Below are 23899 nucleotides of genomic sequence, written 5' to 3' on the forward strand. Positions count from 1 at the left end.
CTTTGTGTCTGACAACATCATTCAACTAACAGATGAAGATGCAGGTGCTTTTCACAAGCTTGATGTAAATGTCAAATAAAGCTCTTGGGGTTTGAACATGGTCTCTGGAGACAGAGCTGCTCTATTCTGAGAGGATCAGAATCACTCCACCCTGACAATGCAAATGGGCTTTTCAGTCTCACTATTTGATTGGTCTATTGATTGGACTTGTCTATTGTTTGCTGTAGCAGTGCAGTGGACTTTCAGAAACCCTCCACCTCCCCCAGCTCCACCTGTCCAGATCTGCTATGGGGTGATTCATGTTTGCTCGTACAGCAGCAGCATGTTGTGTGTGTTTTGGCAGTGGAAAGTTCTGTACTCTACAGCAGATATAATCAACAGCAGCAGACCAAACACATTAACATTGTCATATTCATTACCATGACAAACTCTCCAAGAATTGTCATGTCAGAAATCTAGTTCAGTCATGAAACTGAAGATGGCACAGGCTTCGATCGGTCCTTTACATGCAGTCTGTAAGCAATCACATCAATACCAAATGACTCAGGCTGATTGGTCTCTGCTGATCCTGCAGCCAATGAGATCCCTTGCTCAACATTTAATAGTCTGGTTCAGTGTTTGCTGTAGGCTAGTCCTGCAGTGCTATAAGAGTTCCTCAGAAATTCAGACACTTAAGATAAGTCAACAATGTTTTACCATTCCAGATACAATGTTACAAACAAAATGAAAATGTTTTATTGAAGTTGTAATCTATTAAATGCAACTATCAAATCATGTCTTCATAATATGTTATTTTATTAAATTATAGGGCTTGTTTTGTTTGTTTTTATTTAACCCTTGGGGGTCCCTGATAATATATCCATCATGAAATGTGGATAAACAGAAAAGGCTGCACCCACTTCAGCCCCTCATTTCATTGAACAGACGTGTCATATATAGATCCGCTGTGAAGTCCAAAAACGTTTTATGTTGCCTGAGGGCGACACCATGCCATAGAGGAATAAAGAAACAATTCTATAATTGAGTTAATTTCAGCAAAACTTGTATGTAATGTTGTATTTTCAGTGGTTTAATCGGGAACAATTACTGGGACACCATAGGAAGATTTATTGTTTATTGTTTGCGCTCATGCTGTATGTCGACGGGGAAGCAGAGGTCGTTTTGACAAATGTTTTGTTAATAAAAAGGCTTAAATACAAACACTTTTCTCTCTTTGCTGTGGAAGTTCAGTATAAGAGGAAATGTCAGGCATCTTAGGGGGGCACTGCAGTATTGATCTGGTGAAGGAGGAGGCCATCGAGTAAAAAAGGTTGAGAAACACTACACTAGTGTCATCACATCGACACAACGTCAAAGTGACTGACAGATAGAGAACTCAGTTATGTAACAGACACGCCATCTAGTGATGAAGCATGGAAGTGCAGTTAAAGTGACGGACTTTCCTGCAGTTAGATTACATTGTAGTGGCAAGTTTTGCAGGGCCAAGCACCACTAACATTTATATAATATAAAGATTATGTTACATGCTTAGTACATCAAAATAAATAAATAATTTTTCTAAAAGGTTTGATACACCATTGTGTTGTTTGTGATCCTCCATCAGCAGCTGCAGTATCTCTCAGCTGTATCAGTGCATCACTGTGACGTCTGACTGACCGAGGTTTTTGTACCACTCTTTATCACTGTGTGAACACACAGCTACTAGGACAGTGTCTACCCATGCAGTAATAATCTCCTGTATCTTCAGTCTGGACTCCACTGATGGTCAGAGTGAAATCACTGCCAGATCCACTGCCACTGAATCTAGATGGAGTTCCAGACTGGAGGCTGTTCACTCTATAAATCAGGAGTTTAGGAGCTTCTCCAGGTTTCTGTAAGTACCAGGACAGACAGGGTGGACTACAGCCTGTTAAAGGAGTGCTGGCGCTGCATCTCATCACAACAGTTTCTCCTGGTGTGACTGTATGAACTACAGGAGTTTGAGTAACTGTGATCTGTCCACTGGAGCCTGAAGAGAAATGAATAGGATTTAAATTAAAAATACATCAAGACAATCAATAGAACATGATGTGTCATATTAGAAATAGATGTCATATTCATAAAATATAAAACTTTAGTATTTTTAGTTATAAGGAAGTCAGAGTTTCACTTATACCTGATATACAGATCAGAGTCCAGATGAAGAAGGTGATTTTGTTCATTGTTGTTCTTTTGTCTTGTGTGATGATGAAGATTGTGTTCTGTTCTGCTCTCAGTCATGAAGTGTTAAACTCACAGCACTATAAACACTCTCAGAGCACTGAAGCATGTGTGACAATGCAAAGAAGTGGGCAGGATTTACAACAGACAAACTAATATACACTAGAGTTACAGAATGATCATTTCCATTCTCACTAATGTTATTTTTAGTTAGTTCAGTAGTTTTATTTTTACTCTGACTACTGAGACACTGATGATGTGCAGATCTACATCCATCTCACATAAGAGGGGACGTTCTCGTGACCTTGCACACCGTTCCCTAAAAGTTTTCTAAATGTGACGGAAATCCTGAACCTTCACATTAGAGATGTTTGTAAAACATCCTCTTTTGGTTATAAAAGTGCTGCAGTTCAAGTTTCTTTATATGACTTTAGAGGGACGTTCCATATTGGTTAATCAATGGTCACATAAGATCGTTACAAAGAGGACATTTGGGACATTAACAGAACGTTCCCATACGGTTCTCTAGTAGTCAGATGGGATGTTTCATTCGGGACTGTGCTGCTCCTGAACCTTTTTTGAAACGTCGTTTAAGAAGCACTCATTTCACCTATAGATGAATTGAAAATTTCTCATAAAAATAATAAAAAATAAATTACATTCAAATAGTAAATCCTTACTATCTGTAATTTCCCTATATTTGTGGACCACTGGATACCTGGTGTTTCTTTAAACCAATTAAAAAGGTCCTGGGTGGCATTTACGCCCCAATGGACACAGTCACTTCCACATTTTTCCTCAGGCAGCCTATTTACATCGGCGCGGCATCGGAAGTCATTGTTTTTAATATTAATATTATGTAAAGTAGTTTTATCGCACCATAATCCATTGCTGCAAACTCCTGTACAGTAGGTGGAGCTATGCACCTGATAAGTCATGATTGCAATCCGCCAAAAAACTAAAAGAAGAAGAAGAAGGAAGTCATTGTTCCTTACGCAGAGCTTTCAAAATGACAGAGGAAAAGATGACTTCTCAGCTTACAAGAACATCGCTGGATTACTGTAAATGATGATCATCATGTTGCGAGTCTGTCAGCTGTCACACCTAAATGGAGAAGATCATTAAACTTTTCAAGTCACATCAACAACTTTACTTGGGTAAAGTTGGTTTTATATTCGCACATTCGGACTTCCGCGTTTATGAACGTTCTAATAATGTGCAATAAAGTTAATGTTTGCAAATTCTAAACAGCGACATGATATTTACAACCAACGATTGTAACCCTACAACATTTTTCACAATCGATCAAAATGGGCAAGTATTATTTTAATGGCATACTTACTTGCGAATGTCCACTGAATGTCCAATGTAGTGTACAAAGTTATTGTAGCCTATGCGGAAGTCCGAATGTGCGAATATAAAACCAAATTTACCCAAAGGATTCCCAGCCTGTTCTTGTGTTGCATCTCTATTGAGACATCACAATATTCAGAACGTGGCATCAATGCAGTTCCTCCTGTACATAGCTGCACTAAAATGGAGCAGAGCTGGCACAAACCTTGAGTGGATTGAGATCTGGGGAATTTGGAGGCCAAATCAACACCTCAAACTCATTGTTGACAGGGGTCAGCATGGGCACCCTGACTGGTCTGCAGCTATGCAGCCCCATTCGTGTGTATTCTGACACCTTTCTATCAGAACCAGCATTAACTTCTTGAGCGATTTGAGTGTCAAGGCGAAGAATCAGGAGAACGGTTCGAGCGCATCTTTTAATGTTCTTTTAAAAGAAAAGAACAGAAGGTATAATATTACTTTGATTAGTGTTTTAAGAACATTCCCCTGACACATTACAACGAATAACGAACATAGCTAAAGTGATGCCGTAAGGGATCGCTGTCAAGGTGAATTATTGACAGTGAATGTCATCACCGAGGTAATAATGCACACATGCATGTTATAGCTACATGTATTTGTGTTTATTTATTTTATTTAAGAAAAAAAAAAAAAAAAAAAAACTATGGGCTTTGTTCATACTCTGCTGTTTAAAACTGCATGAACCATCCATTCAAGACACAACTAACAAAGTCTGATTGTTCGATATAAGAACTCAAGAACTCCAGAGTTCAGAAAATTGAATTATTTTTGTCCAAACTATCCAATGTTAGAGCTCTGGAGCGCTGAAAAGTGTGAGGCTCAAAAATAAGTGTCATTTTGAACTCATTCATAGAGTTATTTTTATTAAAAATATATGTTGATAATGATTAAAAACTTCAGTGCCCTCCAAAGGCACCATTTTAGGTATATAAAGGGATGGATTGTGGTGGTCGCTCATCCAATACTACAATGATATAAATCATTTAATGAATAATGCCTATTTTTCTACTCTTTAAACCAATCAATAAAAGTGTTTAAGGTACAGTAGCACCAACTATATTACTGTAACTCTATAACTGTATAACTTTACCCAAAAATAACACTGATGTTTAAACCCTCTTTCACACACTGGAGATCACCCCACCCAGACTGTCTCTAATGCTCCTAAAATTCACTCTGGTGATGTTTAAATTTCTCTCTTCTCTTTAGAAACATTTTGGACAGCTACACAGAGTAGGGTTATTCTTCTGGGTCACAGCAATGAATTACATAGGCCTATTTCTTTATCTTTTTATTTTATTTATTTTTTTTACTTCTCAGCTGCTAATGTTTTTCAACACTGTACAAAAGCTTTTGCATTATCATGCCTCAAATCTCCAGTTCCAGCACATCCCAAAGGCGCTCTACTGGACTGAGATCTGTGACTGTGGAGCTCATTTGAGTTTAGTGAACTCATTGTCATGTTCAAGAACCCAGTTTGAGATGATTTGAGCTTTGTGACATGGTGTGTTATCCTGCTGGAAGTAGCCATCAGAAGATGGTATAATGTGGTCATAAAGGGATGGACATGGTCATCAACAACACTCAGGTAGGCTGTGGTGTTTGAATGATGCTCAAATGGTACTAAAGGCCCAAACTGTGTCAAGAAATATCCTCCACACCATCACACCACCAGCACCTGTTCACTTCAGAGCAAAGTGCAGATGTGAAAGATGTGTTAAGACATCACCAGAGTTATTTTTGGGAACAAAAATTATTATTATTATTATTATTATTATTATAAATAACACTCAGCATCCAGATGGACTACACATCGTTTTATTAATATAATTGATGCATAAACAATAATCAGAATGATAAAAAGAGAAAAACATACAACCATACTGACAGAGCAAGCAATAATAAATTTGTTACATTCATTGCGGGACATTTAATGAAAATGCAATCGCAAGTGTCTTAACTGTGAGTGTAAATGCAATTAAGAAAAATGTAAGCTCTAGTGTAAGTTCTGCCAGGAAGACTCAATGTTACGTCACCTATTGATTAATGATTTAACCAATCATTATCTTACACTTGGAGTATAAAAGATTGCTGACACATGTTTGAGTCTTCAGTTGCTGACGCCAGCCTTCACTTCCGGCGCGGGCTATAGCTCGTTTAAAATCCAGTCTGATTTTATTGTTATCTATTAAATTCTGATGAAGTTTTATCTAAAACTTAAGCTCCAGTGAACCGCAATGTTCCTCTCATGTTGTATGTACAGGCTATTTTGTGATTATCTAATTAATCACAGAAAATGTTAGTTCGATTTACTACTTTAATGAAAAAACGATAATTTTAGCTGAAGCATTGTCTGTTTTCTTGCAGCTTTTTAGACTTAAAATGTCTTAAATTTTACAATATTGCTGCTTTCTGTCTAAACAAAAGGAAACTTATACTTAAATAGTTCCTGCAATAATGTGTTAAATTACCCATATATAAATATTCATTTAAAATATAAAAAATAAATGTCATAAAAACCATTAAATTAAACTTTCTCATGCATGTCAACACATTGTTACAACACTAATTTTATGTTTTAAAGGAAATTATAAGCAAACTGTTTGTGTTTCTTGAAAATTATTGCTTCAATTAATTTTTTACCAGATAGAACCTTATAATTCCAAGCGAAAAGTGTTTTTTTTTTTTTTTAGAATTAGAATTAGAAGGTTCTATCTGCATTTGACCCGTTCCAAAAATCCCCATTTACAAATTTGAGAGGATTTTGATATTGTACATTTAGAATACATTTACTGTCCCTGTCATTTTCATGTTTGAAAGAAACTTGTTCCCCACATAGTTTTTGCTATATGGAATGCAAAAACTTTGAAGCTCAATATCTCAAAACTGCTCAGAACGCAGACAGAACCTTATAATTCCAAGGGGATGAAGTGTCCATGGCCACCTTGTTATCGTTCTCTTAAAGGGTTAGTTCACCCAAAAATGAAAATTCTGTCATTAATTACTCGTGCCGTTTTACACCCGTAAGATCTTTGTTGATCTTCGGAACACAAATTAAGACATTTTTGTTGAAATCCGATGGCTCAGTGAGGCCTACATAGGGAGCAATGACATTTCCTCTCTCAAGATCCATAAAGGTACTAAAAACATATTTAAATCAGTTCATGTGAGTACAGTGGTTCAATATTAATATTATGAAGCGACGAGAATATTTTTGGTGTGCAAAAAAAAAAACATTTAGTGATGGCTGATTTCAAAACACTGCTTCAGGAAGATTCGGAGCGTAATGAATCAGCGTGTCAGTCATACACGCGATGGGCCCGGTCAATCTCGATGTCACGGCCTTTCAGTGAAGAGATCCACCTGGAAAGATGAGCTCTGAGGAAGCCCGCTGCATCAGAGCCCTCCGCCCCCTCAGGCAGAGCCACCAGTCGTACATTATTTCTCCTGCTCCTGTCTTCAGTGTCCGTCATTTTTGGTGAGTTGGTGAGTTTGTGACTGTCCTCCTATCCTCACGTGCAGCAGCCTGAACAGAATCGACCCGGTCACGTCTCTGTTTTTCCGTTTTGGCTAGCTTTTCAACTTCTGCTTTTTGTTCTTTAACAGAATCGTTGGTTGTTTGTATATCCAAATATAGATCACAGAGTGCTGGGATCAGTGCAGAGTCTATCACTTCTCTTACTGTCGAAGCCACAACTGAATCGAGAGTACTTTGTTGCTCTTTGAGCGTTAGCTTGATACCGTTAGCAATAGCAGTGTTGAGATCCTCTCTGGAGATGGTGGAATCTTTGAATTTTTTCTTTATTGGCGATTGTTCAATCTCTCTTTTCCGATTGTCCTTGACTGCTGGGGTGCTCATAGTGGGCTAGAAAAAAAATGGTTCAGAATTTACTGACAGGATTATACAATATCTGACAAAGTGAGACAAGCGAAGGACTGTGAGTGCATTGCTGCCGAAGGGTCACGTGATCTCCAGGTGCTGTTTATTTCATCCTGCCACATTTAATCAGCTTCACATGATCAAGAGTGCAGTTATACTGAATATCAGCACGGCTGTGATTCTACCATAGACATGAAGAGCAGCACGACTGTGAATGTCATATTACTTTTATATAACACTTCTATAAGCAAGAACTTTCTAACTTACCTTTCAGACTAAATCTGATTAGTTAGTATGCATATTTTTCCACAACCACTGGAGAAAGAAACCGCTTCTTTCAATCCTGGAGTGAGAGAAAACACATGAAAAACAACTGCTATTTCTTCTTCACTCCACATCGCTCTCTTACTGTGATCTGAAACACAAACAATAAAGCATCCCAGTGCTGCCATAATTCATATGAGTACTAACGGTTATTTCGGTAACACTTTACTATAAGGTTCATTAGTTAAACATTAGTTAATGTATTAACTAACATGAACTGACCATGAGCAATACATCTGTTACTGTATTTACTAATCTTCGTGAACATTAGTTAATGAAAATACAGTTGTTCATAGTTTTTTCATGTTAGTTCACAGTGCATTAATTAATGTTAACAAGATTTTAATAATGTATTAGTAAATGTTGAAATTAACATTAACAAAGATTAATAAATGCTGTATAAGTGCAGTTCATTATTAGTTCATGTTAACTAATGTAGTTCACTAACGTTAACTAATGAACCTTATTGTAAAGTGTTACCGTTATTTCATAAAAAAAAATAAATGACTAAATATAAATGTATATTCACTCTATTAATTAATTTTAAAAGTCTTTAGAAACTTTGCTAAACATTACCATTGTGTTGTTTGTGATCCTCCATCAGCAGCTGCAGTATCTCTCAGCTGTATCAGTGCATCACTGTGACGTCTGACTGACCGAGGTTTTTGTACCACTCTTTATCACTGTGTGAACACATATTTACTGTTGACATAGTGCCAACTCTGACAGTAATAATCTCCTGTATCTTCATTCTGGACTCCACTGATGGTCAGAGTGAAATCTCGTCCAGTACTTGCTGTTCCACTGCCACTGAATCTAGATGGAGTTCCTGACTGGAGGGTGTTTATATAATAAATCAGGAGTTTAGGAGCTTCTCCAGGTTTCTGCTGATACCAGGCTAAGTAGCTGCTGTATATTCCTACATCTATATGACACTCTATTGTAGCTGTTTGACCCTGTTGGACAGTTTTAACTTCAGGTTGAGTCAGAGTCACTCCTCTGGATTCTGAAGAAGAGAAAAGAAAAACAATTAGTGTTTAAAACTACTACCATCATATACTTTTACAAGAACACCAAAACCAGAGTCAGTTTTTATCAGTCTTACCTTGAATAAACAGAGTGAGAGTCCAGATGAAGAAGGTGATTTTGTTCATTGTTGTTCTTTTGTCTTGTGTGATGATGAAGATTGTGTTCTGTTCTGCTCTCAGTCATGAAGTGTTAAACTCACAGCACTATAAACACTCTCAGAGCACTGAAGCATGTGTGACAATGCAAAGAAGTGGGCAGGATTTACAACAGACAAACTAACATACACTAGAGTTACAATTTCAGTTCAATTTAGGCAGAACAATGAGCTTGTTTAAGCAATTATTACAAGTTGTGATCATAATGATTACAATATAACAATTTTGGCAGTTGTGTATGTTGATTCAGGTTTTGAGGTCCTCGCAGGAGTTGGGTCATCTCTTCACAGGTGTTGGGTCGTCTGAAGTCTTCCTGAGAAGCTGAATCCAAACTGGAGCTGGAAAAATCCCTATAGTTACCTCGGGATGAGCATCTCAAGGTAGAAACAGAAAAGCAAATGGAAAACAATTAGAGTAGCTGCTCTTCATAATGTTTCAAACAAAATGTACTAAAAGTCCAGAGTTTTGTGATCTTAAAGAGGGTGATGGATTGTAGGGCAGTAGAAGATCAGTTAAATGCAGGAGCTAAACCATTTAAGGCTTTATAGGTCAGTATCAATACTCTGAAATCAATACAGAACTTAATGGGTAACCAGTGTAGAGATGATAAAATTGGTGTTATATGATCATATTTTCTTCATCTGGTCAGAACTCTAGCAGCTGAATTTTGTACTAATTGTAGCTTGTTTATTGAGGAAGCAGGACAACCAGCTAGTAAAGCATTACAGTAATCTAGTCTAGACGTCATGAATGCGAGAACTAACTTTTCTGCATCAGAAACAGATAACATGATCTGTAGCTTAGCGATGTTTCTGAGGTGCAAGAAAGCTGTTTTTGTAACATATGAAATATTTTTGAAAGATAAGTTGCAGTCTAATATAACACCCAGGTCTTTTACTGTAGATGATGAAGATCTGTTGAGAAGATCTGAGTTTCTTCTAATATCAGTGTGTTGAAGTGTTGTTTCTCTCTCTCTGCTGGAGTTTGTGTTCACTCGAGTGGAATAGAGGTTTTTGTACGACCGTTTCATTAGATTGTATCACTGTGGTGCACATTCGGTGGAGGAACTAAACCGGTGCTCGGTAAGACGGTCTATTTAATTCCTATTAAAAAATCAAATTTGCTTTACTTGGATGCATGTTATAATGCACATTATTCACATTATATATTCATTATGTAATGTTACATTATTCACAGTATGATGTATTATGATGTGTATTAAAATACATAATTCATCAATGATACTTGATAATATTAAGTTAAAGTCCTCATGTATAAAGCATTATAAACATATTTGTAATGTACATTATAATTCATTATATATTTTCATAAATAATTATAACCAAAGTTAAAATGCATTGCAATATTTGCAGATTCTGAAATTGCTTTGATTTAAGTCATTATACTTTTTAATGGTGTGTTCAATGAATAGATAAGTTTTATAATGTATTATAAATATGGTTACAATTATTCTTGAGATCATACAGTGCATTATAAGGTGCATTAAAAAATAAATAAATAAAATAAAACTGCATTATATATAAGGGGTAAAGTGTTACAAATGTTACAAATAATTATAATTGTAATTATATATAGTAAACGTTCAGAAAAAAATATAAACATAATTCATATAGTTATTGTAGATATATTTCATTTGACATCAGAATTTAAATGTTGCTACTTTCTGTATTTCAGTCAATGAAACTGAATCTTGTTTTGTTCATTTTGTGCTCATAATTCAGTGATTTATAATTCAAGTACAGAAATGTAATTTAAGTATAGAAATGTTTAAATTATTGTTCCCTTTCGAAAGGTAACTCGCACTGCATCCTAGAACACAAATGAGAAAACATCCTCGCGTGACCGGTGTCTGAAACAATCTGTCAAATCACGACAATCCTATTGACAAGCCTATGACGTAATTCAGGTGTAACCAGGAAGTATAAAAGGGGCGCCTAGAGAACATGTCATCCTCTTTTCGTCTTTAGGGACTGTTTGTCTGTAGCGATCTGTTCAAGGTAAGACAATTATCATGGCTGAGAAACGTTTCAAGCGTTGTGCTGATCCGTGTCCTAGATATTTGAAACCGGAGGACACACACGACTTGTGCATTCATTGTCTGGGCGAAGAGCATGCACCGCTCTGTTCTCGAGGGATCAGTTTGCGTGCATTTCGAGCGTCTTCCCATGAGGACGCTCCGCTCTTGTCTGTCCATCTTCTTGAGAGAGGAAGGACAGACATCTGTGCCTGGCGGCTCGGGCCCCTCTCGTGCTGAGGCAGAGAGGCGGCTTAAGTCGTGGGGTTCACAGGTGGAGCTCACCGAACGCTTTGAGAAGGGTGTCACTGTCTCTCGCGAGCTGCCGAATCGCGTGAGACAGTGACACCCTTCTCAAAGCGTTCGGTGAGTGATCTGTTCGATGAGGATGCCATTTCTCTTGCATCCTCTGGTTCAGCAGATAGTGCTCTTTTGGCTCCTAGCCAAGATGAAGAGCAGCCGATGGCCGAGGCTGGCAGTGAAAGTATTAGATCTGAGCCATCTCGGCCATCCTGCCCCGCGTATGAGGAGCTGCTCGACGTGATGGGGCGTGCTTCAGATAGATTAAAGCTGTTGTGGGAGCGCGTTCAGGAAGAGACTGTTCGTGGTAGATTGGACGAACGTTATCTTTCTGGCCACCGTCGTGCAGCCCCCGTGAGCCTTCCATTCCTTCCCGATCTCCATTCTGAGTTCGAGAAAGCATGGAAGAACCCATATTCAGCCTGCATCCATCGACATGGGCATGCAAATTATGCCAATGTTGAGGGGTTGCGTGAGCATGGATATGTGGTGATGCCCCCCATTGATGAGACGTTTGCGAATTATCTCGTCGCCCTTAAGGCTCTGGCTCTGCCTACCAGACCGCTTAAAACCACCTCGCGTCTGAATGGCAGAGCATACGCGGTGGCGGGTCAGGCTGGTGCTTCACTGCATACCATGGCAGTGCTCCAAGCATACCAGGCTGATCTGCTGAAAGATTTAGACCAGGGTCAGGGTCTTTCACCTTAGGCGGTAGCTGAGTTGCGCGACACCACAGATCTGGCTCTCCGTGCCACTAAGCAGACCGCTGCTGCGATTGGTAGATCGATGGCAGCAATGGTGGCAACGGTGAGACACCTGTGGGTGAACTTGGTGGATATCGGAGAGAAAGAGAAGAGTTTTCTCCTGGATGCCCCGGTCTCGCCCTCTAAACTTTTTGGCACTTCCATCGAGGCAGCTGTTGGGAAGTTCAAAGAGGCGAGGGCGTGCTCAGCAGCTTTTAAATCTTGCATACCGCGCCGATCTTGATCCACGCCCAGAAAGCCAGGGGGACCTGGCCCATCCTGGTCTGAGGACCATAGACAGGGCCAGAAATCTAGCGTCGCCGCTCTGACCCCTCCTCCTCAGAGGAGCAGGTCGCAGAGAAGGCGAGAAGCTAGGAGGAAGAAGCAGGATCTTAGGGAAGTCATACAGCACAGGCGTTCTGAACGCCAGTAAGTATTTCTTCCCTTTCTGAGGGTTTGCACACACCAAGTGACTGACAGATAGAGAACTCAGTTATGTAACAGACACACCATCTAGTGATGAAGTATGGAAGTGCAATTAAAGTGACGGACTTTCCTGCTGTTAGATTATATTGTTGTGGCAAGTTTTGCAGGGCCAAGCACCACTAACATTTATATAATATAAAGATTATGTTACATGCTTAGTACCTCAAAATAAATAAATAATGTTTCTGAAAGGTTTGATACACCATTGTGTTGTTTGTGATCCTCCATCAGCAGCTGCAGTATCTCTCAGCTGTATCAGTGCATCACTGTGACGTCTGACTGACCGAGGTTTTTGTACCACTCTTTATCACTGTGTGAACACATATTGACTGTTGATGCTGTGTGCACTCTGACAGTAATAATCTCCTGTATCTTCAGTCTGGACTCCACTGATGGTCAGAGTGAAATCACTGCCAGATCCACTGCCACTGAATCTAGATGGAGTTCCAGTATAACGGCTTGTTGCTTCATATATGAGGAGTTTAGGAGCTTCTCCAGGTTTCTGTAAGTACCAGTGTAACTCATCACCACCATGCACTGCACTGCTGGCTTTACAGTTTATTCTGACTTCTTGTCCTGGTTGAGCTGTTATTGTTGATGGACTCTGAGTTACAGTGTACTGTCCTCTACACTCTGAGAGAAAGAACAACAAGAAAAAAAATAATAAAAATAAAATTATCAATTCTAAAAATTATCATCTAAAATTATAAACATTTAATATTGTAAGAGTATAATTGTAAAAACTGCATTACACAAACCTTGAATAAACAGTGTGAGAGTCCAGATGAAGAAGGTGATTGTGTTCATTGTTGTTCTTTTGTCTTGTGTGATGATGAAGATTGTGTTCTGTTCTGCTCTCAGTCATGAAGTGTTAAACTCACAGCACTATAAACACTCTCAGAGCACTGAAGCATGTGTGACAATGCAAAGAAGTGGGCAGGATTTACAACAGCGTGAGCTGCTAACAAACTAATAAACTCTGTACATATAAGATTTTACCTTTCAGAATGTTGTTGAACCATTTAATGATTAATTGTTCATATTGATTAATTGTAAAATGTTTTTTTATGTTTTGCAGACTGATAAGACACTAGTCTTTGACTTTATATGAACATCTGTCAGTGTGGATGAAGCATTTTCAGCTTTCAGTGCCGCTGTAGAAATAATCTATTCACTCTCATTCATGATTCATTTATATAAGGTGAATGTTTCTGATAATATGTGACCAAGATAAAGTGAGCAGCATTCATCTGGTCATGTGATCTCAACATGGTGGCCACCATAAGGAGGGACAAAAGAAGATTTTTCTAGGCCACCGAAATGACTGGAGAATCATGAGTGTAGATCATTTTATACGTATTCGTCAAACACAATAATTATTTCTTTATGAGTACAGTTATGTACTACACCTTTAAAAAACATGATAACAATAAGAAATCAAGTACTAAATAAATCAAATTTACTGTATTTAAGGTAAACCAGAAAAATAAATAAATAAATAAAATAAGTCCATTATCTTTTGATCAATGTTGACGTGTTACTTAAGGAGGATCAGGAGTGCCACTTAAAAATAAAACGAAGAATCAATTAATTAATTTAATAATTCAAACATAAAAATGTATATAAATGAATCACTTTTTATATGGGCAAATTAATAGACATATTTAAAGTTGTTTATTTAATTCCTGTTTTTAAATGTAGTTTCATAAAACTATAAAACAATAAATTCAAAAAATCTTTTTTGAATGTATAAATAAATAGACAAATTTGAAACGGGTTATTTAATTCATTTTTTAAAACGTAGATCAATAAAACAATAAAAAGTACATTAGTAAATCATTTTAAATGCGCATTTAAATTGCTTTTTTTTTTAAAGAATTTGGCAAATGTTTTTTTCTCTCTTTCTACAAATTGCTTTTCTTTGTCGGTTTGCCAAATGCTTTTCTTTATCCATTTGTCAATCGAGTGGTAAAATGCCATTGGACAGTACACATGTGGGAGCAACCAATCAACTTTCGCCTCAATTTGAAGAGCCAACCCTCTCTCACATGTAACACTCACTGTCATTGGACAGTTAGAGATCAAAGCTTCATCCCGCTTTAATTTGGTTTTGTGGCGCCATTTTAATGTCTTGCGCCTGAGTTACTGTGCATAAAACATCATGCAAGTACCATGGCTGACATTGGGTCTGTGTACCTTCGGATAATTTGTTTTCTCGTTTTTGTCTTCTAAACAGAAAAACGAAGAAACCATTCATTTATCACATATTCGACCCTCCTCATGAGCATAAATAAACAAATCTCGAGTCGTTTTTTCATATTTTTATTTTCATTTTCATCAGTGGCGCCTGCAGCTGTACGGCTGTACGCATGTGCGTACCATGAGAGGGCGCTAATTAATGCCGTTTTTTTTTTTTTTACATAATTTTTAAATTGATTATTAAAATCTATCTGCGTACACTCATGACATATCAAGAAAGCAAGAGAGAATGAGAATAAATAAAGGTGTGCGTTTGTGTGTTGTAAAGTCAAATGTGTGTATGTGCGTGCATGGGTGGACGGATATGGGTGAAAAGAAATCTGATTGGCTAGTTTAGTTTCGTCGTTTTTTCCACACATGAAAAATGACGTTACAGACGTTACAAATTGTTATTTCATAGTCTACCCTTGAACACGTAAATGAACGGCAAGAACGCATTAAAAGTTTCTGTTTCTGTTCTGTTTTCAGTTAAAAAGGTGTCATTTAAGCGTCCCCTAAGTTAATAATTAATGACTTTTACAACAAAAGTGATTCAATCAAAAACTTTAACTTGATAAACTTTATCTTAGAGCTGCTGTAAAGCCAAAACAAACCCTTTCTATTAATTTTCCTATTATCACTGTGAAGCTGCTCTGAAACAATCTGTATTGTAAGTAGCGCTATATAAATGAAGATGACTTGAATCGATTCTGCTCTGCGCTTCACTAGCTTATGCATTCTCTCCGCCCATAAATATAAATGAATAATAAACAATCAACCATCATGTGAAACTCACTGACACTTCCAAAAATATCATTAGTGCGACAAAATAATCTTAATCTGGTAACAGATTAACAGTTAGACATTAATTACAATAAAGTGTATGGAGTATCAAGCACATGGGCTGCGTCTGAAATCACATACTCTCTTCAGTAGGCACTTATTTTGAACAAGTAATTACTTCACGACCGCCAAAAAAAGTATGTTCTGTATAGTATGAGTGTGTATGAATGTAATCTGGACGTACTACATCTGCCATGTTGTCATTATCTTCAGTATTACTCAGAAGTCTTTCAAATATAATTAATTCGAAGTGATGGTGCTTTATGTAACGTTGTCTAGCGTACAATCCTGTTTGACATTTGTGCTGGCTACTGTTTACATGCCACCAGGACACCATACAGACTTTATCATAGAAACATTCAGACTGTGAATTCAGACATACTTCTGTTGTAGCATACTGTTTTTGACCTACTATATAGAGAATGTGAAGAATGATTTTGGATGCAGTCACGGTCTTAAAGGAAAGGTGTGTAGAAAATGTAAAAGACATGTGACTCTCTAGTGGTGAAGTATGGAAGTCCAATTAAAGGGATTGACTTTCCTACAGTAAATAATACAGATAATATTGTAGTGTAAAGTTTTGCAGGGATGAGCATCGCTCACATTTTCTCCAGATTTTAGTTCAGTTTAGTAAGTGATATAAGATTGTATGTTACATGTTTACTTAATAAATCATAATAAATAAATAAAGTCTCTGAAAGGTTTGATACAACATTGTGTTGTTTGTGATCCTCCATCAGCAGCTGCAGTATCTCTCAGCTGTATCAGTGCATCACTGTGACGTCTGACTGACCGAGGTTTTTGTACCACTCTTTATCACTGTGTGAACACATATTGACTGTTTGGATAGTGGAAACTCTGACAGTAATAATCTCCTGTATCTTCAGTCTGGACTCCACTGATGATCAGAGTGAAATCACTGCCAGATCCACTGCCACTGAATCTAGATGGAGTTCCAGACTGGAGTCTGTTGATCCGATAAATCAGGAGTTTAGGAGCTTCTCCAGGTTTCTGTAAGTACCAGGACAGACAGGGTGGAGTACAGCCTGTTAAAGGAGTGCTGGCGCTGCATCTCATCACAACAGTTTCTCCTGGTGTGACTGTATGAACTACAGGAGTTTGAGTAACTGTGATCTGTCCACTGGAGCCTGAAGAGAAATGAATAGATTCAAATGTGAAGTAAATCAAGGCAATAGAAAAACGATGTGTCATATTAGAAATAGATGTCATACTCATAAAATATAAAACTTTAGTATTTTTAGTTTTAAGCGAGTCAGAGTTTCACTGTATACCTGATATACAGATCAATGTCCAGATGAAGAAGGTGATTTTGTTCATTGTTGTTCTTTTTTCTTGTGTGATGATGAAGATTGTGTTCTGTTCTGCTCTCAGTCATGAAGTGTTAAACTCACAGCACTATAAACACTCTCAGAGCACTGAAGCATGTGTGACAATGCAAAGTGACTCTCTATATTTAAATCATGTACTCTTGTGCTTTGGAGGAATGTAGCAGTTTTCACAACTCATGAAATATATTTCTTTAAACAGTGTTATATCAGCACAAGATAAAAGAATGAATGAGAAATATAGGATATTGTCACATGTATAAACGATCCAAAAAGAGCAGAATGCACAATGAAGATACCTTTAATGAAACAAACATTACTTCAATAGAAGATGAAGAACAGAGGAGAACTCAGGGTTTAAATACACAGAGGAAGAGAATTAACTGAAACAGAACAGGGCCGTATTTATCAAGCCTCTGAGAATTACTCACAAGAACTCTGCTAAGAATTGACTTGAGAGTAAAACAATTCTTGACTCAAAGCTGCGCTTAAAACTTAGTTATCAAGCACGAACACAAGCATGTAATCCGCTATTGTTGTTGTTGTTGCTGTTACGTGACGTAGCGATGTCTGACTAGGGTCGAGACGTGGGGGGATGACATCGTCGTTTCACTAAATATACGGATTGGCTGTTCACACAAAAACACAAGGGTGTCGTTTTCAGATTTATCCACTCTGGGACACGGTTTCAAAAAATAGCAGTTTCAGGCTCCCAAAACACCGGATCCGTCTGGACGAAACGCCAATACGATACAAAATTTTTACATATACAGCTAAACGCGTCTCCGTGTGGACGCGCTCTAAAACACAAAGGGCCTCATTTACAAAATTAACGTACGACAGAAAACTGGGCGTACGGTCGTTTCCACACAAAACTTGGTATTTATCAATATGGATGTGAGCGGTGGATACGATCAAATCTCGTGTCAGGTCTCAGCTCGTGTACGCAAGTTTTTGAGTTCGTGTGAACTATGTGAGCGTAGGGTGACCAGATTTCTCATGGGGGAATACGGGACGGGTGAGCAAGGGGTGGCCAAAATGACAATTATATTTTTATATTTTACTATATATATGTATCTATCTATCTATCTATATATATATATATATATATATATATATATATAAACAAATTACAAACAATACAACAAATATGATAGAGATACAAATTAAATAAACTTGTTTTTTTCAGATACAGCAGGTTTATTTACCATGTATACATTTATTTAACATCTTTTGTTGTTTTATTAACATTAATGACAGACAAATATTTAATTAGGCTACTGTCTCTTTAAGACCGAATCCATGGATGTAATATTTAATATACTGACACATATCCTGTTTTCACCCACCTGTTTACACCAACTTAAGCCATAACCGACTGTAGTTACGTGAGATACTCCATACGATGGACATTTTGACAACTATGTGTGCATTTGACCATTCAGGCTCAATGAGAACTGATCGCGCGCAAGGAAAGAGAGACAGCGAGCGCGAGAGAGAGAGCATCCGGTCTGTCATTCAGCGTGATTCCGCCTATCCCGCCTTCACTAATCGATAACAAATTGTGATTGGGTGGTAATTTTGTTCTATGATGAATTGATTGGGCTGTCTGTGCCTGACAGAACACGACTGCTACTCATTCTGTGATCACCCAGTTGTAGGGTCATTCTACAGAAACGTCCCCAGATAGCAGACCAACCTTGAATCCACGTTTAATCAATGTTAATGCATTAACCAAATTATCATTGAATCAACGTTGAATTTTGAATTGATTTTTCATCAGGTTTGCACCCTGAAATAATGTTATTTCAATGATGAAAAATAGATCAACATGGTTGTAAAATCAATGTTTTTTCAACCTTAATTAAATCACCTATTTAACATTGAATTAATGTGGAAACAATATCAAATCAATCTTGCTTTATGTACAGCAAGATTCTAAGCCAGTTAAATGTCTATTTCTACTCATTTCAGTCAGAGACAATGTAACGGCTGCAGTTAATATGGTTTTAATGAACAATTCACACTTCAGTTTACATACAAATGTATTCATTTATAACCACACACTGTTGGAACAGGAATTAACATCACATTCAGGAAAAACAAGTGGCTGTAAAAATGGCATTTCATGGTGACAAACAAATAAACCTGGGGCCTGTACCATCAAGCCGGATTAGCTGGCTAGCCAGGTAAATTTCAGATTAGTTTGCGCCAATCCTGGGTTTTAGGTACCATGACAGTAACTTGGCTTTAAGTGGTGTTCATCGTCATAGTAACTTACGCTCCACGGCTAACCTGCTCCGGGGCAGGTTATGTTCTGGATAAGAGATCTCAAACCGAAATTGGACCAATCAGATGTGAGCAAAGTGATAGTGACACATCCACTGCAGTAAAGTCACACCCCCAGTTTCTCTTCCTCCAAATTAAAGGTCACAATATATTGTAAAAACAAATATTTAAAGATTAAATTATCTGGCTTTAATGATAATTAGAATTATTTTATGATTTATATAATTATTATATGATCTATATTATTATTAATCCATTACACACAAGCAATTTTAGTTTAGCAGTTATTAAGCATTTAGTTTAATTGAATATTAATATATACAGATCATATGTAATATAAACAAGCTGTAGAATCTCTTAATAACTCTTTAAAAATGACTACATGAGTCTCTATTGCTATATATTATCAAGCAACTATATAAACTAACTTCACAAGTTTTACTTGCACTGAGCAAGATCATTTCTTTTATTTGTCCTCTTTTGTGGACACGTATTTTCTTAAGTGTAAATGCATTTAAATTCTTCATTTTCTTCAATCTTTTAACCTTCAGCAAAAGGGAATCAGTTTCTCTCTGTTGCAAAGCATGTGATTGGCTGTTCACCACTGATGTCACACATTCATGTGCACTCGCTCCACAAACTCAGGATCAAAGCCTGAGTTGACAGAGAAAGTTGATGATCAGCATCATGGTACCAACAAAGCCAGATTGGAGTGGTTTGGTTTTGTCAACTCGAAACTAATCCTATAACCCTGAGTTTGTTCAACTACCATCATGGTACAGGCCCCAGGTTTCACAGACAGGGCTTAGGCTAAGCCAGGATCAGACCTTAGTTCAATTATTTCAGTAGCTTTTATAGACATGCCTTAGAAAAAACAATCATTGCTGGTGTTTATCTTGAGACAAAACAATGGCAGTGACATATTTTAAGATATGTTTTCAGTTAAAACAGCTCAGACATGATTTTTAGTCTGGGACTAGATTTAAGCCTTGTCTGTGAAAGAGGTTAAGCAGTAAAAAAATAAATAAAAAAACATTGGCATTCATCTTGAGACAAAACAATAGCACAGACAAATTGTAAGATGTCAGTGCAAGTTACTTTCAGTTAAAACAGCTCAAACATGCATTTTAGTCATTGGAAAAAGAGCCTGGAAAACCGTGACAACATAAATGCAACCTGCATCTGTAAAATGGAAGTAAATACACATGGAAACGAAGACAGAAACACAGTACTACAGACTGAAACACTTCTACAGTTCACTGTTCAGGACTTGAAGCTTTTCAAGGATTGAAACGGAGCCAGTTTTGCAGAAACAGCAAACACAAACTTTGAGGCCTCCTTTTTTTTCAGCCCTCACTTGTTGTAAGACATCTAAAGAAAACAAAAACAAACAGGAAGTTAAAACTGCACAATGTTCTTAAACATTTGATCGGTAGTAGTGTACGACTGACAGAAGGTGGGTCATACATTTTTGGAAATGTGACTGTTACAATGTACTACAAAATTAAGTGCAACTTGAAATATGATAAATAAAAAAAAAAGGTTTAAGTTAAAACACGCTGAATTCAAATTTATGACTATTTAATATAAACCATTATAGGTTGATGTTTATCATACCCAGAAGCAGGGCACAAGCTGATGTGACTGAAGTGAGTTGATTCAAAACTTTAACTCCCTCGATCACAATGTCAATGTCAGCAGGCGGTTCGTGAAGTTCTCCCCCTCCTTCAGAATAATGAACACCACCACGAAGAGCTGCTCAAGGTCACCCTCACAATCATCTGTCTGGTTATCCTAAAGTTGTGTACATAAAACAAACAGTTTCATTGCCTTTTGCTAGAATGACTACAAAATAAACAAACTGATACTTTTTCAAAAAAAAACAAAACAAAAACTAACACATGGGAACACAGTCAAAACAAAATTATTACAAAACAGATATTTTCCAGAAAAAAACAACACAAAAGTCACATGCATTTGGGATGGCATAAAGGTGAGTTAATGAACATCTGGTTTGGACAATAGTAATTCATTATCCATTAACAACTATCAGTTTTTATAGAAATTGCTTACCATGTATTGTAAAGTGTCCTCAGTCATCAAAAAAACACTGAAAAGCTTTAGGTCCTCATGTAGTGTGATAAAGTAATCTTAATCTGAAATCACATACTCTCTTCAGCAGACACTTATTTTGAACAAGTAATTACTTCACGATCGCTAAAAAAGTATGTTCTGTATAGTATGAGTGCGTATGAATGTAATCTGGACGTACTACATCTGCCATGTTGTCGTTATCTTCTGTATTACTCAGAAGTATTTTAAATATAATTAATTCGAAGTGATGGTGCTTTATGTAACGTTGTCTAGCGTACGATCCTGTTTGACATTTGTGATGGCTACTGTTTACAGGCCACCAGGACACCATACAGACTTTATCATAGAAACATTCAGACTGTGAATTCAGACATACTTCTGTTGTAACATACTGTTTTTGACCTACTATATAGAGAATGTGAAGAATGTGATTTTGGATGCAGTCACAGTCTTAAAGGAAAGGTGTGTAGATCTCAGTTATGTTAAAGACATGTGACCCTCTAGTGGTGAAGTATAGAAGAGCAATTAAAGGGATTGACTTTCCTACAGTAAATAATACAGATAATATTGTAGTGTAAAGTTTTGCAGGGACGAGCACCACTCACATTTTCTCCAGATTTTAGTCCCGTTTAGTAAGGGATATAAGATTGTATGTTACATGTTTACTAAATACATCATAATAAATAAAGTCTCTGAAAGGTTTGATAAACCATTGTGTTGTTTGTGATCCTCCATCAGCAGCTGCAGTATCTCTCAGCTGTATCAGTGCATCACTGTGACGTCTGACTGACCGAGGTTTTTGTACCACTCTTTATCACTGTGTGAACACCCATACACTGTTTGGATAGTGTAAACTCTGTCAGTAATAATCTCCTGTATCTTCAGTCTGGACTCCACTGATGGTCAGAGTGAAATCACTGCCAGATCCACTGCCACTGAATCTAGATGGAGTTCCAGTATAACGGCTTGTTGCATCATATATGAGGAGTTTAGGAGCTTCTCCAGGTTTCTGTAAGTACCAGTATAAGTAACTACCACCCCACACTGCACTGCTGGTTTTACAGTTTATTCTGACTTCTTGTCCTGGTTGAGCTGTTATTGATGGACTCTGAGTTACAGTGTACTGTCCTCTACACTCTGAGAGAAAGAACAAGACGAAGAAGAAAATAATAATAATACAATTATAAATACTAAAAAATTATCAAATTATCAAAAAATTATAAACATTTAATATTTCAAGAGAATAATTGTAGAGCTGCGTTACACAAACCTTGAGCGATCAGTGTGAGAGTCCAGATGAAGAAGGTGATTTTGTTCATTGTTGTTCTTTTGTCTTGTGTGATGATGAAGATTGTGTTCTGTTCTGCTCTCAGTCATGAAGTGTTAAACTCACAGCACTATAAACACTCTCAGAGCACTGAAGCATGTGTGACAATGCAAAGAAGTGGGCAGGATTTACAACAGACAAACTAATATACACTAGAGTTACAGAATGATCATTTACATTCTGACTAATTTTATTCTGACCAATAGTTTACTCTGACTATTGAGACACTGATGATGTGCAGATGAACGGCATCTCACATAGGAGGGGACGTTCTCGTGACCTTGCGCACCGTTCCCTAAAAGTTCTCTAAAAGTGACAAAAATCCTGAACCTTTACGAAAAATTAGGGACGTTGTTAAAACATCTTCCTTTGGTTATGAAAGTGCTGCAGTTCAAGTTTCCTTATATGACTTTAGGGGGACGTTCCATATTGGTTATTTTATGGTCACATAAGAACGTTACAAAAAGGACATTTGGGACATTAACAGAACGTTCTCATACGGTTCTCTGTTAGTCAGATGGGGATGTTTCGTTCGGGACTGTGCTGCTCCTGACCCATTTGGAAACGTTTAAGAAGTACCCTTTTCACCTATAGGTGAATTGAAATGATTTATTAACAAAGTTCAGGAGGAGCAGGTTCAGATAATTAACCAGAGGTGGGTAGAAACAAAGTACATTTACTTCGTTACATTTACTTGAGTAGTTTTTTGGAAAATTTGTACTTTTTAGAGTAGATTTAAATGTGGGTAGCCTACTTTAACCTGAGTACATGTGTAATGAAAAATCTGCACTTTTACTTCACTACGTTGGCGAAGTTCCTCTCGTTACTTTATTTTAATGCAGTACTGTACATGTTAAGAAATGCGTAGTTTATTCCAAGCACGCTGTCTCTTTTTTCATGAAAGATGCCCCATTCACAAATGAATCGCTCTTTTGAGTCGATTCTGTTCAAAGACTTGATGAAACAAGTCGGTAAAACTGTCTAAATTGGTTGGCGAATCAGTTTGAATGATTTGTTCAGTTCCTGCAGGCACTGAATCGTCTGAAGCGGTTTCTCAGTGTTGGATGAAGTGGCAGTGGACCTACAGTCAATTAAAAGCAAATCTGCAAATGCTTCCTATTGTTTGTCAGCGATGAAGATCTTTATTAGTTGAACTGCGTATGCTGTCTGTGAACAATTCCACAGTATTGCTGTTTTTCTGCAGACCAATGTGAAAATCGGCATGTTCTTTTCTGTT

The 23899-nt window shown here is 37.3% G+C and overlaps 1 long non-coding RNA gene and 1 gene segment (V, D, J or C); both read right to left on the minus strand.

Annotated features, from left to right (window-relative positions):
- Positions 1-5371: 5371 nt before the first annotated feature.
- On the minus strand, positions 5372-13463 carry LOC127506928 (uncharacterized). Its single transcript, XR_007928145.1, has 3 exons — positions 13284-13463; positions 8354-8783; positions 5372-6666 (listed from the first exon to the last, which is right to left on the minus strand). It is a non-coding gene; the product is annotated as an uncharacterized LOC127506928 (long non-coding RNA).
- A 2863-nt stretch (positions 13464-16326) lies between these two features.
- Positions 16327-22461, minus strand: LOC127506922 (immunoglobulin kappa variable 1D-13-like; the record flags this gene model as incomplete). The annotated part of the segment is given in 2 exon segments: positions 16327-16666; positions 22379-22461. Coding segments are annotated over 2 exon segments (327 nt in total), but the record flags the coding sequence as incomplete, so codon positions are not given.
- Positions 22462-23899: the final 1438 nt, after the last annotated feature.

The sequence above is a fragment of the Ctenopharyngodon idella genome, chromosome 24 (assembly GCF_019924925.1).
Source record: "Ctenopharyngodon idella isolate HZGC_01 chromosome 24, HZGC01, whole genome shotgun sequence".
In the NCBI taxonomy this organism is placed as follows: domain Eukaryota; kingdom Metazoa; phylum Chordata; class Actinopteri; order Cypriniformes; family Xenocyprididae; genus Ctenopharyngodon; species Ctenopharyngodon idella.